Raw genomic sequence first — 12,906 nt, 5'->3', positions numbered from 1 at the left:
ATTTGAAAAGGGGCAAACATCATGCTGGACTAGCGCATCGTTGGCCATGAATTAAAGGCTTTCAAACATCATGCTGGACTAGCGCATCGTTGGCCATGAATTAAAGGCTTTCAAACATCATGCTGGACTAGCGAATCATCGTCATGCTGGCCATGAATTAAAGGCTTTCAAACATCATGCTGGACTAGCGCATCGTTGGCCATGAATTAAAGGCTTTCAAACATCATGCTGGACTAGCGCATCGTTGGCCATGAATCAAAGGCTTTCAAACATCATGCTGGACTAGCGCATCGTTAGCCATGAATTAAAGGCTTTCAAACATCATGCTGGACTAGCGCATCGTTGGCCATGAATTAAAGGCTTTCAAACATCATGCTGGACTAGCGCATCGTTGGCCATGAATTAAAGGCTTTCAAACATCATGCTGGACTAGCGCATCGTTGGCCATGAATTAAAGGCTTTCAAACATCATGCTGGACTAGCGCATCGTTGGCCATGAATTAAAGGCTTTCAAACATCATGCTGGACTAGCGCATCGTTGGCCATGAATCAAAGGCTTTCAAACATCATGCTGGCCATGAATTAAAGGCTTTCAAACATCATGCTGGACTAGCGCATCGTTGGTCATGAATTAAAGGCTTTCAAACAAGCATTTTAGTCAGGTTGCCTAGTGTAACGGATGTGAAACAGCGAGCTAGTTAGCGTTTCAATCGGTGACGTCACTTGCTCGAAAGGTTGCAAGTTTGAATCCCCGAGCTGACAAGGTACAAATCTGTCGTTCTGCCCCTGAACAGGCAGTTAACACACTGTTCCTAGGCCGTCATTGAAAATAAGAATTTGTTCTTAACTGACTTGCCTAGTTAAATAAAGGTAAAATAAAAAAGACTAAACCTCGATGATTAGATTAGCCCTGTTATCTTTGTGATTTGCGGTAATACTTCCTGCAGAGCAGACTGTGAAGGAACGGTCTTCTTCTTTGGTATTATGGCGGTTCGCTAAAAATGGTAATAGGTGCATGGCGCTACCTACTGATTTGTCTGTTTATCAGCCTACTATTCTGTAACATGAGTCAATTACACTTTGTGAAAAAAATGCCCAACCAACTAACCCTACACCTACTAAAACCTCATTATTCCACTTCTTTGGCCCTCTGACTCAACACCAGGCCAGCAGACTGGGAGGACAGGATATTATTGTTCAAAACACCTTGTAACTCTGCAGTAAAATATTGTACACCCAAGTTCTCTGCAGCTGCCACCACAACATCTATCCACTGTGTTTTATATTCTATTCCTGTGGTACAGTTGACAACCATGGCCATGAACTCCAAAAAATAGATCTTACTGAAGCATGTTATTCCTGTCACTCTAGTGACCTCAGCCTAATCACAGGGATCCTCTCAGGATCCCTCACCCTGGACCCTTCTTCCTCTAGTACTCTTCACTGCCTCAGCATACAACAACTTCTACACTACTGTGATCCTGGTAACCTCAACCTGTCTTTCTCTCACCGGACACATCTGATCTCCAGCACCATGTGTACCCCTACAGTTTATACACACAACTTTTTACATCAACTTACCGTCAACCAATCATTTCCATGTTGAGCTAAACAGAGCTTTAGATCTCGCCAGCTTGTAGAATTAAAACAAAAAAATTAGTTACCTTTGGCTCGTTCATCCATACCAATGGGAAAAATGTGGGTTTTGGAATAAATACCGAAAATAAGATTAGCACAGGCTGAGGAGATCTTATACGTTTGTTCTATGAGATAATAGCAGTCAGTTAATATGACCTTATGATTTATATGCTTTTTTTTTATTACATACATTCTTCAACATTCACAAGAAGTGACGTTAACTGATAAAGATTGTAGAACAAAACCTATAAGATCTCCTAAACCTGTGTTTACGACAGACCTTATTTTTGGCATTTATCCAAACACCCTATAAAAATGGCATAACCATGGCAAAATTAGTGACGAAAATAGATGCCATTACTATTTCTCTACATGGTGGAAAAACAATTGGAAACATTTCCTTTTTTGACCTCTAGGTTTTATGGGTATTATGACTAGAGGTCGACCGATCAGCATGCCGATTAATAAGGGCCGATTTTAAGTTTTCATAACAATCGCACTTTGGTGCGAAGAAGTGCAAATCAATCCCAGAACAACAGCAAAGGACCTTGTGAAGATGCTGGAGGAAACAGGTACAAAAGTATCTATATCCACATAACCTGAAAGGCTGCTCAGCAAGGAAGAAACCACTGCTCCAAAACTGCCATAAAAAAAAGCAGACTATGGTTTGCAACTGCACATGGGGACGAAGATTGTACTTTTTGGAGAAATGGCCTCTGGTCTGATGAAACAAAAATATCAAGTTTTGGCCATCATGACCATCGTTATGTTTGGAGGAAAAAGGGGGGGGCTTGCAGGCCGACGAACACCATCCCAACCGTGAAGCACGGGGGTGGCAGCATCATGTTGTGGGGGTGCTTTGCTGCAGGAGGGACTTGTGCACTTCACAAAATAGATGGCATCATGAGGGTAGAAAAATTATGTGGATATATTGAAGCAGCATCTCAAGACATCAGTCAGGAAGTTAAAGCTTGGTCGCAAATGGGTCTTCCAAATGGACAATGACCCCAAGCATACTTCCAAAGTAGTGGCAAAATGGCTTAAGGACAACAAAGTTAAGATACATGTGGCCATCACAAAGCCCTGACCTCAATCCTATAGACAATTTGTGGGCAGAACTGAAAAAGCGTGTGCGAGCAAGGAGGCCTATAAACCTGATTCAGTTACACCAGCTCTGTCAGGAGGAATGGGCCAAAATTCACCCAACTTATTGTGGGAAGCTTGTGGAAGGCTACCTGAAACGTTTGACCCACGTTAAACAAATTAAAGGCAATGCTACCAAATACTAATTTAGAGTATGTAAACTTATGACCCACTGGGAATATTTTTCTGACATTTCACATTCTTAAAATAAAGTGGTGATCCTTATTGACCTAAGACAGGGAATTTTTACTATGATTAAATGTCAGGAATTGTGAAAAACTGAGTTTAAATGCATTTGGCTAAGGTGTATGTAAACTTCTGACTTCAACTGCAACACTCAGCAAAAAATGAAAACGGACCTTATTCAGGACCCTGTCTTTCAAAGATAATTTTTTAATGCAAACTTCTGACCCACTGGGAATGTGATGAAAGAAATAAAAGCTGATAAATCCTTCTCTCTACTATTATTCTGAAATGTCTCATTCTTAAATAAAGTGGTGATCCTAAGTGACCTAAAAACAGGGAATTTTTACTAGGATTAAATGTCAGGAATTGTGAAAGACTGAGTTCAAATGTATTTGGATAAGGTGGATGTAAACTTCCGACTTCAACTGTATCAAAACAATCCAGATGTCTTTGTTCCGATGTTTTTTCAAGTTCTAATGTAAAAAACTATATCGAAACTATTTTCTTTTAGACATATGATATTGGGATTACTCCGAATATCACACATGGACATTTCCTATGGGCGGATATGGAATCATTCAATATCCTGTGATAGGCCTATGTGGACATCTTATTTTCTCAATATGACGACAAATACTGACAGTAGGCCTACATTGTATGTTTTAAGCTTTAGATATGCTAAATAAGGACAATTTCTGATGCTTATTTTCGCGGAGGATATGCTCAATAATTTGACTAATATTAACTCCATATCATTCTTCGACACTTGCTATCATTGTTGTATTACTTCCGCATAAAGACGCGCGCAACACAAGCTAACAGCACCGTAACTGGTAGCCTAGCAACAAAAATCACCTATTTTCAATGGTCGTTTTCTTTATTTGGGCGCAACAAATTAGTGTATAAACGCTGTGTGGTCGAACTGACATCTGGAGAAACAATTTGAGGTGTTCAAATAACTTAACCGGTGCCTTCAAAGCCTCTCAATGGCAAATATATAGCATCAACAATCCAGGGTTTATATACATAATCGGTGTCGGCGATTCCTAATTATTTCTCCCTGGTTCTGACTTTACCTGCTTGTTGCGCATTGCCTTGTTTCATCCATCTGTGTGCGATGAGCTAGTAGGCTACTTGGCTGAAATTACCACCGTGGTTTATTTTCTCCGGCTGTTCAAATCGAATTCATGGATGTGGAAGATCACACGTGAAAACTGGACCTAAACATTTAAAACACCACAATAGGTATACTATTAATAAAAGTCAACCAAACTTACCCGATCCATCGTGGAAGCTGACGTTACTGTATTCTTTCTAAACTATTTTTAAAAAGACACTAAATGTGTATGCTACAGTTACTTTCTTAGTCACAGCGTTCAGATAAAGAAAAGCTCGACCACAACTTCATAAATATCAAAACTCCATTTAAGTTGTGACAAATGAACGTCTCTTTTAGACTAATCTTACATTAGAAACATCCTGCAAAAGCCCGTGGTAATGTGTTTGGTTTGAAAACTAGATAGAGGATGATAACAAAGTACTTCCTGTTGATGCTTTTCAGCTTCTTCTGAGGTGTTTAAAAGGTGCCGCCACCTACTGTATATAGTCATCAACACCTCTCTTCAAGTGGGTGAGGCGGTTTAGGGAGTCATTATGCTAGAAAATACTTTTGTATTACATCATGAATCTATTTAAACTGTACATGACATGTTTCACTGTTTTAGTATCATCCTGAATGATAGTAAATGCATTATGTCCACGTGTGGTTGTATTGTTTTTATATATGGAAATAAAATCTAAAATCACAAATCTAAGGTATTTATAGAAACAACAAAAACAGCTTGGTTAGATAAATTCTTTGCTGTTGTCTTTCAAATGAGCTCATGGCCTTTATAGGGTGTGACCACAGACCACAAGTGACCACAGGAATCAGAGGTTAGTTTGTTTAATATGGTTTGCAACCCGGAGTTTACACTTACAGCAATTTACAAACAAGACACTCAGTTCTCAAGATGGTGTTCTCTTTATATCCCCTACTATGGTTCACCCCTCGCAGGGTGACGTCCCTTAACTTTAACACAATATAAACTAATCATTAATAGTTGCTAATACAAAGATGTTTCTGCTAAGCGGAGTTCAGCTTATTGTTATTTGCAGTTTCCCAATCCTCCTTTCTCTTGCCCGACCGAGCCCCCTGTCTCATTGACTATAAGAACTACAGATGAATTGTTAATTTTTAAAAATTAAATCAATGTATGTGTCTATAACTGTGTGCTTGTTTGTGTAAGAGTACAAGGGCATAGGTTTGTGTGTGTGGGTTTGTTATTGGTGGAGGGTGGTATGTGCATTAACATTGGTGAAGTAAACATTAAACATTGGTTTAGGTGTTATTACATGATCGGTTTAAGTTATTACGTTATTCATAAAAAAAAGTTGTGACCTGATACCAATAACTTATTACATTAAGTGGAAAAGGTTATTAGACAACATTTCAACATATTAACCAACAAGATGTTACATTTACCAGTTTTATTACATTATAAATCTAAAAGTTATTACATTAACCGTTGTTACAAGACACAGTATGCAGAGATCTTGTCTTGAACTCATGGAAATAATTATCCAATATATTATGGATTAGATTTAGGATCATTTTAATCAATACAGATTTATAAAATACACCATTTAAGTGATAACTTCTTGTTTAGAAGATAATTGGATTGAATGTATTGATCAATTGAATACATGAATATACACCTATTGTTGAAACATTATTCTACATAATGAAATTTAATAATAATAGTATCATGAGTACATGAAAGAAGATACAATTATCAACACCCCCCTCCAACACACAAGTTCCCTATAACATTTCCTATGATAACATTTATCCATGTAGATCAATGTGTGATATTACATAGACACAGGGGAGACCTGATCCTAGATCAGAACTGCATATTATGCTGCACAGAGGTTACCATGGTGATCAGACTGAGGCAACTGTTTAAGAATGGGAGATGGATATGACTGTTCACTAGATGTTTTCTACTGATCCTGCATTGCTTGCTGTTTGGGGTGTTTGGCTGGGTTTCTGTACAGCACTTTGAGATATCAGCTGATGTAAGAAGAGCTATAGATATACATTTGATTTGATCCTTTTATTTAGGGATCTGGAAACGGTGCCAGAAGGGAGGGAGATGAAATAGAGCATGTTTGTGCTTTCTGTTGTTTTCTCATTGCCCCTAAATAAACAAAGCTCTTCCCACCTAGACAGACCAAAGGCTCCTTCTCCAGTGTGTCTTCACTGGTGTGAATAAAGGGTCCATAACTGACTGAAACGCTTCCCACACTGATCACAGATATAAGGCTTCTTTCTCACCAGTGTGTGTTTGCTTGTGTGAATTCAGGGTCCCTAACAGAGTAAAGCTCTTTCCACAATGATCACAGCTATAAGGCTTCTCTCCTGTGTGTATTCGCTGGTGTCTAATGAGTTTTTCTGATACAGCAAAGCTCTTTCCACACTGATCACAGCTATAGGGCTTCTCTCCAGTGTGTGTTCTCTGGTGTACAGTCAGGGTGGAAGCTAGAGCAAAGCTCTTCCCACATAGACAGAGATGAGGTCTCTCTCCAGTGTGTGTTACCTGGTGTCTAGTTAGGGAGGAAGCTACAGCAAAGCTCTTTCCACACTGATCACAACTGTAAGGTTTCTCTCCAGTGTGTGTTACCTGATGTCTAGTCAGGGAGGAAACTACAGCAAAGCTCTTTCCACACTGATCACAGCTATAAGGCTTCTCTCCTGTGTGTACACGCTGGTGTATGGTTAAGGCTCCTGCATTAACAAAGTTTTTCCCACAATCAAGGCAGCGGTAAGGCTTCTCCCCTTCATAAATTCTCAGATGATATTTAAAGGTGTTATATGCAGCAAAACTCTTCCCACACTGATCACAGCTATAAGGCTTCTCTCCTGTGTGTATCCGCTGGTGTCTAGTTAGATTGTCTGATTGAGCAAAGCTCTTCCCACACTGATAACAGCTATAAGGCTTCTCTCCTGTGTGTATTCGCTGGTGTCTAGTTAGTTTTTCTGATACAGCAAAGCTCTTTCCACACTGATCACAGCTATAAGGCCTCTCTCCAGTGTGTGTTCTCTGGTGTACAGTCAGGGTGGAAGCTAGAGCAAAGCTCTTCCCACATAGACAGACATAGGTTCTCTCTCCAGTGTGTGTTAGCTGGTGTGTAGTCAGGTGGCCTGACTGATTGAAGCTCTTCCCACACTGATCACAGCTATAAGGCTTCTCTCCTGTGTGTATTAGCTGGTGTGTAGTCAGGTGGCCTGACTGATTGAAGCTCTTCCCACACTGATCACAGCTATAAGGCTTCTCTCCTGTGTGTACACGCTGGTGTATAATCAGGGCGGAAGCTACAGCAAAGCTCTTTCCACACTGATCACAGCTATAAGGCTTCTCCCCTGTATGAATTCTTACATTAGATTTGAAGGTGTTAGAACCAGCAAAACTCTTCCCACACTGATCACAGTGAATAATGAAGCCACTCTGGCTTGTGAAACTCTTCCCACAGTCAGAGCACCAGTGGTGAGGTTTCTTCCCTGTGTGTCCCTGCTGGTGTTTCTTAAGATGTTCTGATCTGGAGAGACTCTTCTCTGTCTCCTCATCAACATGTTGAGGCTCCCCAGACGATAAGCCCCTCCCACTAAGAGAACGATGGTTAGGGGTGTCCCCTGTAAAATAAAGACCTTGAATAGTTAGTATTTGTATATGGACCCATATTTCCAAAACTTTTTATTTTTTATTGTTTTATTATTTAGCAGACGCTCTTATCAAGAGCAATTAGGGTTTAGTACCTTGCTCAAGGGCACAGACAGATTTTTCACCTTGTCGCCTCAGAGATTGGAACAAGCAACCTTTTGATTAGTGTCCCAACACTCTTAACCACGAGGCTACCTGCTGCCCTTATCATCAAACAATTTATTAGGTACATCGGACTGAATTTACTGGCCACTGAGTGTTTACTGTTTTTCAATCAATTAACAGAAGATGCAGAATCAGATTGTAGTCTAATCCACACCCCCCATTGTTCATACTTGATGAAATCAGATCTCCATCTCCCTCCCCCTCCTCGTGTCCTTCTCTCACAGTTCCACTCTGCCCTGGTGTTTTCCTGCAGTCGACCAGCAGCACAGAAACCCTCTTCAGATCCAGCAGTAAGGCGCTACCAGGAGAGTTGTGACCAGGGGACTCTGGCAGGGTGGAGGGGGACGGACTAGCTCTGTCCTGGTGACCACAGGAAGTATTGTACATAGAATATCATTAGACCAAACATTTGATTAGTCTAAATCTCTGATTGATGGCTGCATCCTTATAATACCTCCTTTCTCCTGAAGTGTGTAACAATTCACTACTTTCCACAAATGTCTTGTATATTTCACTTTGGCTAATTTTTCAAAATAGAAATGGAATATTTTTTACAAAATGTAAAAACGAATAAAACTTGATGGTAGAACAAAGAGCAGAACAGAAACGAAAAGCTCCACCCCCTCTTTCAAGATGTAGATGTCGCCTCCCCTTCCAACGTGTGAAAGATGGTAACACCTGCTAAATCATGTTGTTCAAATAACCAGTGATGAAAAACCTAAACACCAGAACTACTGCTGCTAGTTATCCCACTTGGAGAATGTTGAGAAAATGTCAGTCTCATAGTTTCAGTATCCTTATACAGTAAATACATAGAAGAAACCATCAGATCAGGGGTATTGTAACATGTAGTAGAAACCTACAGTAAAAAGGTATGGGTGTAGCCTGGTGCAATTTCTGCCCCATGCAACATTGCTCAAGATCCACTTGTCTTATTACTGTAACAGCATCCACATTTAAAACTGTCAACATTCAGAACATGAGTGTAATAAATTGTAATTTACCACTCAAGTATTTCAGCAGTACATTGTACACTATATCACTTCAAATTTCATTAAAAATAAATAAATACTGTATGTAAACTTGACACTTGATAATTTTGCTTATCAGTTTTTAGCAGTTTGATTAAATGATAGTTAAATGTATTGTTAACAAATGACAGGAACATCGTCAAAGATGATTAAACTAGACATGTTATACACCACAGTAGGAAAACTGTTAATAAGTCGACATAACTTACCCGATCCATCGTTGAAGCCGTTCTTTCTTCAAATAAAAAACGTGACAGTAAATCTGTAGCTCGCCTACACTAGTTACTTTCTTTGTTACCGCGTTCAGATAAAGCTAGACCAGAACGAACGTACATTTAAATATCAACACTCGACTTACATTGTGACAAATATATGTCTGATGTAGCCTAATCTTACTTCAGAAAGATCCTGGATAAGATTTGTATCTATTAAAGTCAAGAAAACGTCCAACACCCTATTCACCAAAAATACTGTTATCGTCTACCTCTACCCCAGAGTCTGTTGGAACAACGTCCTCTTCCGAGATTCCAGAGAGTTTTAATTGTCTGAGGCCCAGTAAGTGTAGCCTAAAAAATACCAAATTACAAGCTATACGTGCTGCGAACCATGCAGCATTTACTGCAATGCAACCTCCGAAGTAGTCAGTGTGTTACAAGCATTTCGCTACACCCGCTATAACATCTGCTAAACACAAGTATGTGACCAATAAAATTGGATTGATTTATAATTCTTCCGCTTTACAGACCAGATCCAGAGATGTTTAGAAGGAAGTGGTCTTCTTCTTCTTTAGTGTTATGGCGGTCCGCAAAACAATGACTATAGGTGCACTTTCCCACCTAGTGTGTTGGCTGTGTATCAGCCTACTATTCTGTAGTATGAATTCATTACACTTTGTGAAAAACCAACTAACCCTACACCCATTTAAACACCATTATTCCACTACTTTGGCCCTCTGATTCAACACCAGTCCATAAGCCTGGGAGGACAGGATATTATCCTTCAAAACACCTTGTAATTCTGCAGTAAAATATTGTACACCCAAGTACTTCTCAACAGCTGCCACCACAACATCTATCCACTGTGTTTTACATTCTATTACTGTGGTACAGTTGACAACCATGGCCATGAACTTGGCCAAAACTTACTGAAGCATGTTATTCCTATAACTCTCTATTGACCTCCGCCTAATCACAGGGATCCTCTCAGGATCCTTCACCCTGGACCCATCTTCCTCTACTACTCTCTTCGCTGCCTCAGCATACAACACCTTCTGCACTACTGTGATCCTGGTAACCTCAACCTGTCTTTCTCTCACTGGACACATCTGATCTCCAGCACCATGTGTACCCCTACAGTTTATACACACAACTTTTTACATCAATACTACACATTCCTTTCTCTCAGGTCCTCCTGCACACTTCTCACATCTAGGAATCTCCCTGATACACAGTGCTGGAAGGAAGTAGTCAAGGAAGGGAGTTTGTGTTTATACAGGAAGTACCGCCCCCACTTACCGTCAACCAATCATTTCGAGCTATACGAGCTCGCCAGCTTGTAGTCTTGAAACTCGGAAATGAGATACATTTGGCACAGGCTTGAGGAGATCTTAAACGTTTGTTCTATGAGATAATAGCAGTCAGTTAATATGAACTTTATATACACTGCTCAAAAAAATAAAGGGAACACTTAAACAACACAATGTAACTCCAAGTCAATCACACTTCTGTGAAATCAAACTGTCCACTTAGGAAGCAACACTGATTGACAATACATTTCACATGCTGTGCAAATGGAATAGACAACAGGTGGAAATTATAGGCAATTAGCAAGACACCCCCAATAAAGGAGTGGTTCTGCAGGTGATGACCACAGACCACTTCTCAGTTCCTATGCTTCCTGGCTGATGTTTTGGTCACTTTTGAATGCTGGCGGTGATTTCACTCTAGTGGTAGCATGAGACAGAGTCTACAACTCACACAAGTGGCTCAGGTAGTGCAGCTCATCCAGGATGGCACATCAATGCGAGCTGTGGCAAGAAGGTTTGCTGTGTCTGTCAGCGTAGTGTCCAGAGCATGGAGGCGCTACCAGGAGACAGACCAGTACATCAGGAGACGTGGAGGAGGCCGTAGGAGGGCAACAACCCAGCAGCAGGACCGCTACCTCCGCCTTTGTGCAAGGAGGAGCAGGAGGAGCACTGCCAGAGCCCTGCAAAATGACCTCCAGCAGGCCACAAATGTGCATGTGTCTGCTCAAACGGTCAGAAACAGACTCCATGAGGGTGGTATGAGGGCCCGACGTCCACGGGTGGGGGTTGTGCTTACGACAGCCCAACACTGTGCAGGACGTTTGGCATTTGCCAGAGAACCCCAAGATTGGCAAATTCGCCACTGGCGCCCTGTGCTCTTCACAGATGAAAGCAGGTTCACACTGAGCACATGTGACAGACGTGAGAGTCTGGAGACGCCGTGGAGAACGTTCTGCTGCCTGCAACATCCTCCAGCATGACCGGTTTGGCGGTGGGTCAGTCATGGTGTGGGGTGGCATTTCTTTGGGGGGCCGCACAGCCCTCCATGTACTCGCCAGAGGTAGCCTGACTGCCAATAAGTACCGAGATGAGATCCTCAGACCCCTTGTGAGACCATATGCTGGTGCGGTTGGCCCTAGGTTCCTCCTAATGCAAGACAATGCTAGACCTCATGTGGCTGGAGTGTGTCAGCAGTTCCTGCAATTTTATTTTTTATTTCACCTTTATTTAACCAGGTAGGCTAGTTGAGAACAAGTTCTCATTTACAACTGCGACCTGGCCAAGATAAAGCATAGCAGTGTGAGCAGACAACACATGGAGTAAACAATTAACAAGTCAATAACACAGTAGGAAAAAAAAGGGGAGTCAATATACAATGTGTGCAAAGGGCATGAGGCGGTAGGCAAATAATTACAATTTAGCAGATTAACACTGTAGTGATAAATGATCAGATGATCATGTACAGGTAGAGATATTGGTGTGGAAAAGAGCAGAAAAGTAAATAAATAAAAATTGTGGGGATGAGGTAGGTGAAAATGGGTGGGCTATTTACCAATAGACCATATTATTATATTATTATTATTATTATTTATTACCAATAGACTATGTACAGCTGCAGCGATCAGTTAGCTGCTCAGATAGCTGATGTTTGAAGTTGGTGAGGGAGATAAGTCTCCAACTTCAGCGATTTTTGCAATTCGTTCCAGTCACAGGCAGCAGAGTACTGGAACGAAAGGCGGCCAAATGAGGTGTTGGCTTTAGGGATGATCAGTGAGCTACACCTGCTGGAGCGCGTGCTACAGATGGGTGTTGCCATCGTGACCAGTGAACTGAGATAAAGCGGAGCTTTACCTAGCATGGCCTTGTAGATGACCTGGAGCCAGTGGGTCTGGCAACGAATATGTAGCGAGGGCCAGCCGACTAGAGCATACAAGTCGCAGTGGTGGGTGGTATAAGGTGCTTTAGTGACAAAACGGATGGCACTGTGATAAACTGCATCCAGTTTGCTGAGTAGAGTGTTGGAAGCAATTTTGTAGATGACATCGCCAAAGTCAAGGATCGGTAGGATAGTCAGTTTTACTAGGGTAAGCTTGGCGGCGTGAGTGAAGGAGGCTTTGTTGCGGAATAGAAAGGCGACTCTTGATTTGATTTTCGATTGGAGATGTTTGATATGAGTCTGGAAGGAGAGTTTGCAGTCTAGCCAGACACCTAGGTACTTATAGATGTCCACATATTGAAGGTCGGAACCATCCAGGGTGGTGATGTTAGTCGGGCATGCGGGTGCAGGCAGCCATTGGTTGAAAAGCATGCATTTGGTTTTACTAGCGTCTAAGAGCAGTTGGAGGCCACGGAAGGAGTGTTTTATGGCATTGGAGCTCGTTTGGAGGTTAGATAGCACAGTGTCCAATGACGGGCCGAAAGTATATAGAATGGTGTCGTCTGCGTAGAGGTGGAT

At 41.4% G+C, this 12,906-nt stretch overlaps 1 protein-coding gene and 1 pseudogene across 1 annotated transcript in view; both read right to left on the bottom strand.

Moving 5' to 3' along the window:
• Positions 1-4,480, bottom strand: part of LOC118372696 (zinc finger protein OZF-like) — a 16,626-nt gene extending 12,146 nt beyond the window's left edge. Inside the window, exon 1 of the mRNA XM_052519765.1 lies at positions 4,245-4,480. Within this exon, the coding sequence (XP_052375725.1) occupies positions 4,245-4,253 (9 nt within the window). The 5' untranslated portion in view covers positions 4,254-4,480. The remainder of the gene's footprint in view (positions 1-4,244) is intronic.
• Positions 4,481-5,811: 1,331 nt separating this feature from the next.
• LOC118372697 (zinc finger protein OZF-like) lies at positions 5,812-9,802 on the bottom strand (annotated as a pseudogene).
• Positions 9,803-12,906: the final 3,104 nt, after the last annotated feature.

This window comes from Oncorhynchus keta, chromosome 5 (assembly GCF_023373465.1).
Source record: "Oncorhynchus keta strain PuntledgeMale-10-30-2019 chromosome 5, Oket_V2, whole genome shotgun sequence".
NCBI lineage: Eukaryota > Metazoa > Chordata > Actinopteri > Salmoniformes > Salmonidae > Oncorhynchus > Oncorhynchus keta.
The sequence above is the reverse complement of the archived record's forward strand: the minus strand, read 5'-3'. Positions and strand labels throughout refer to the sequence as shown.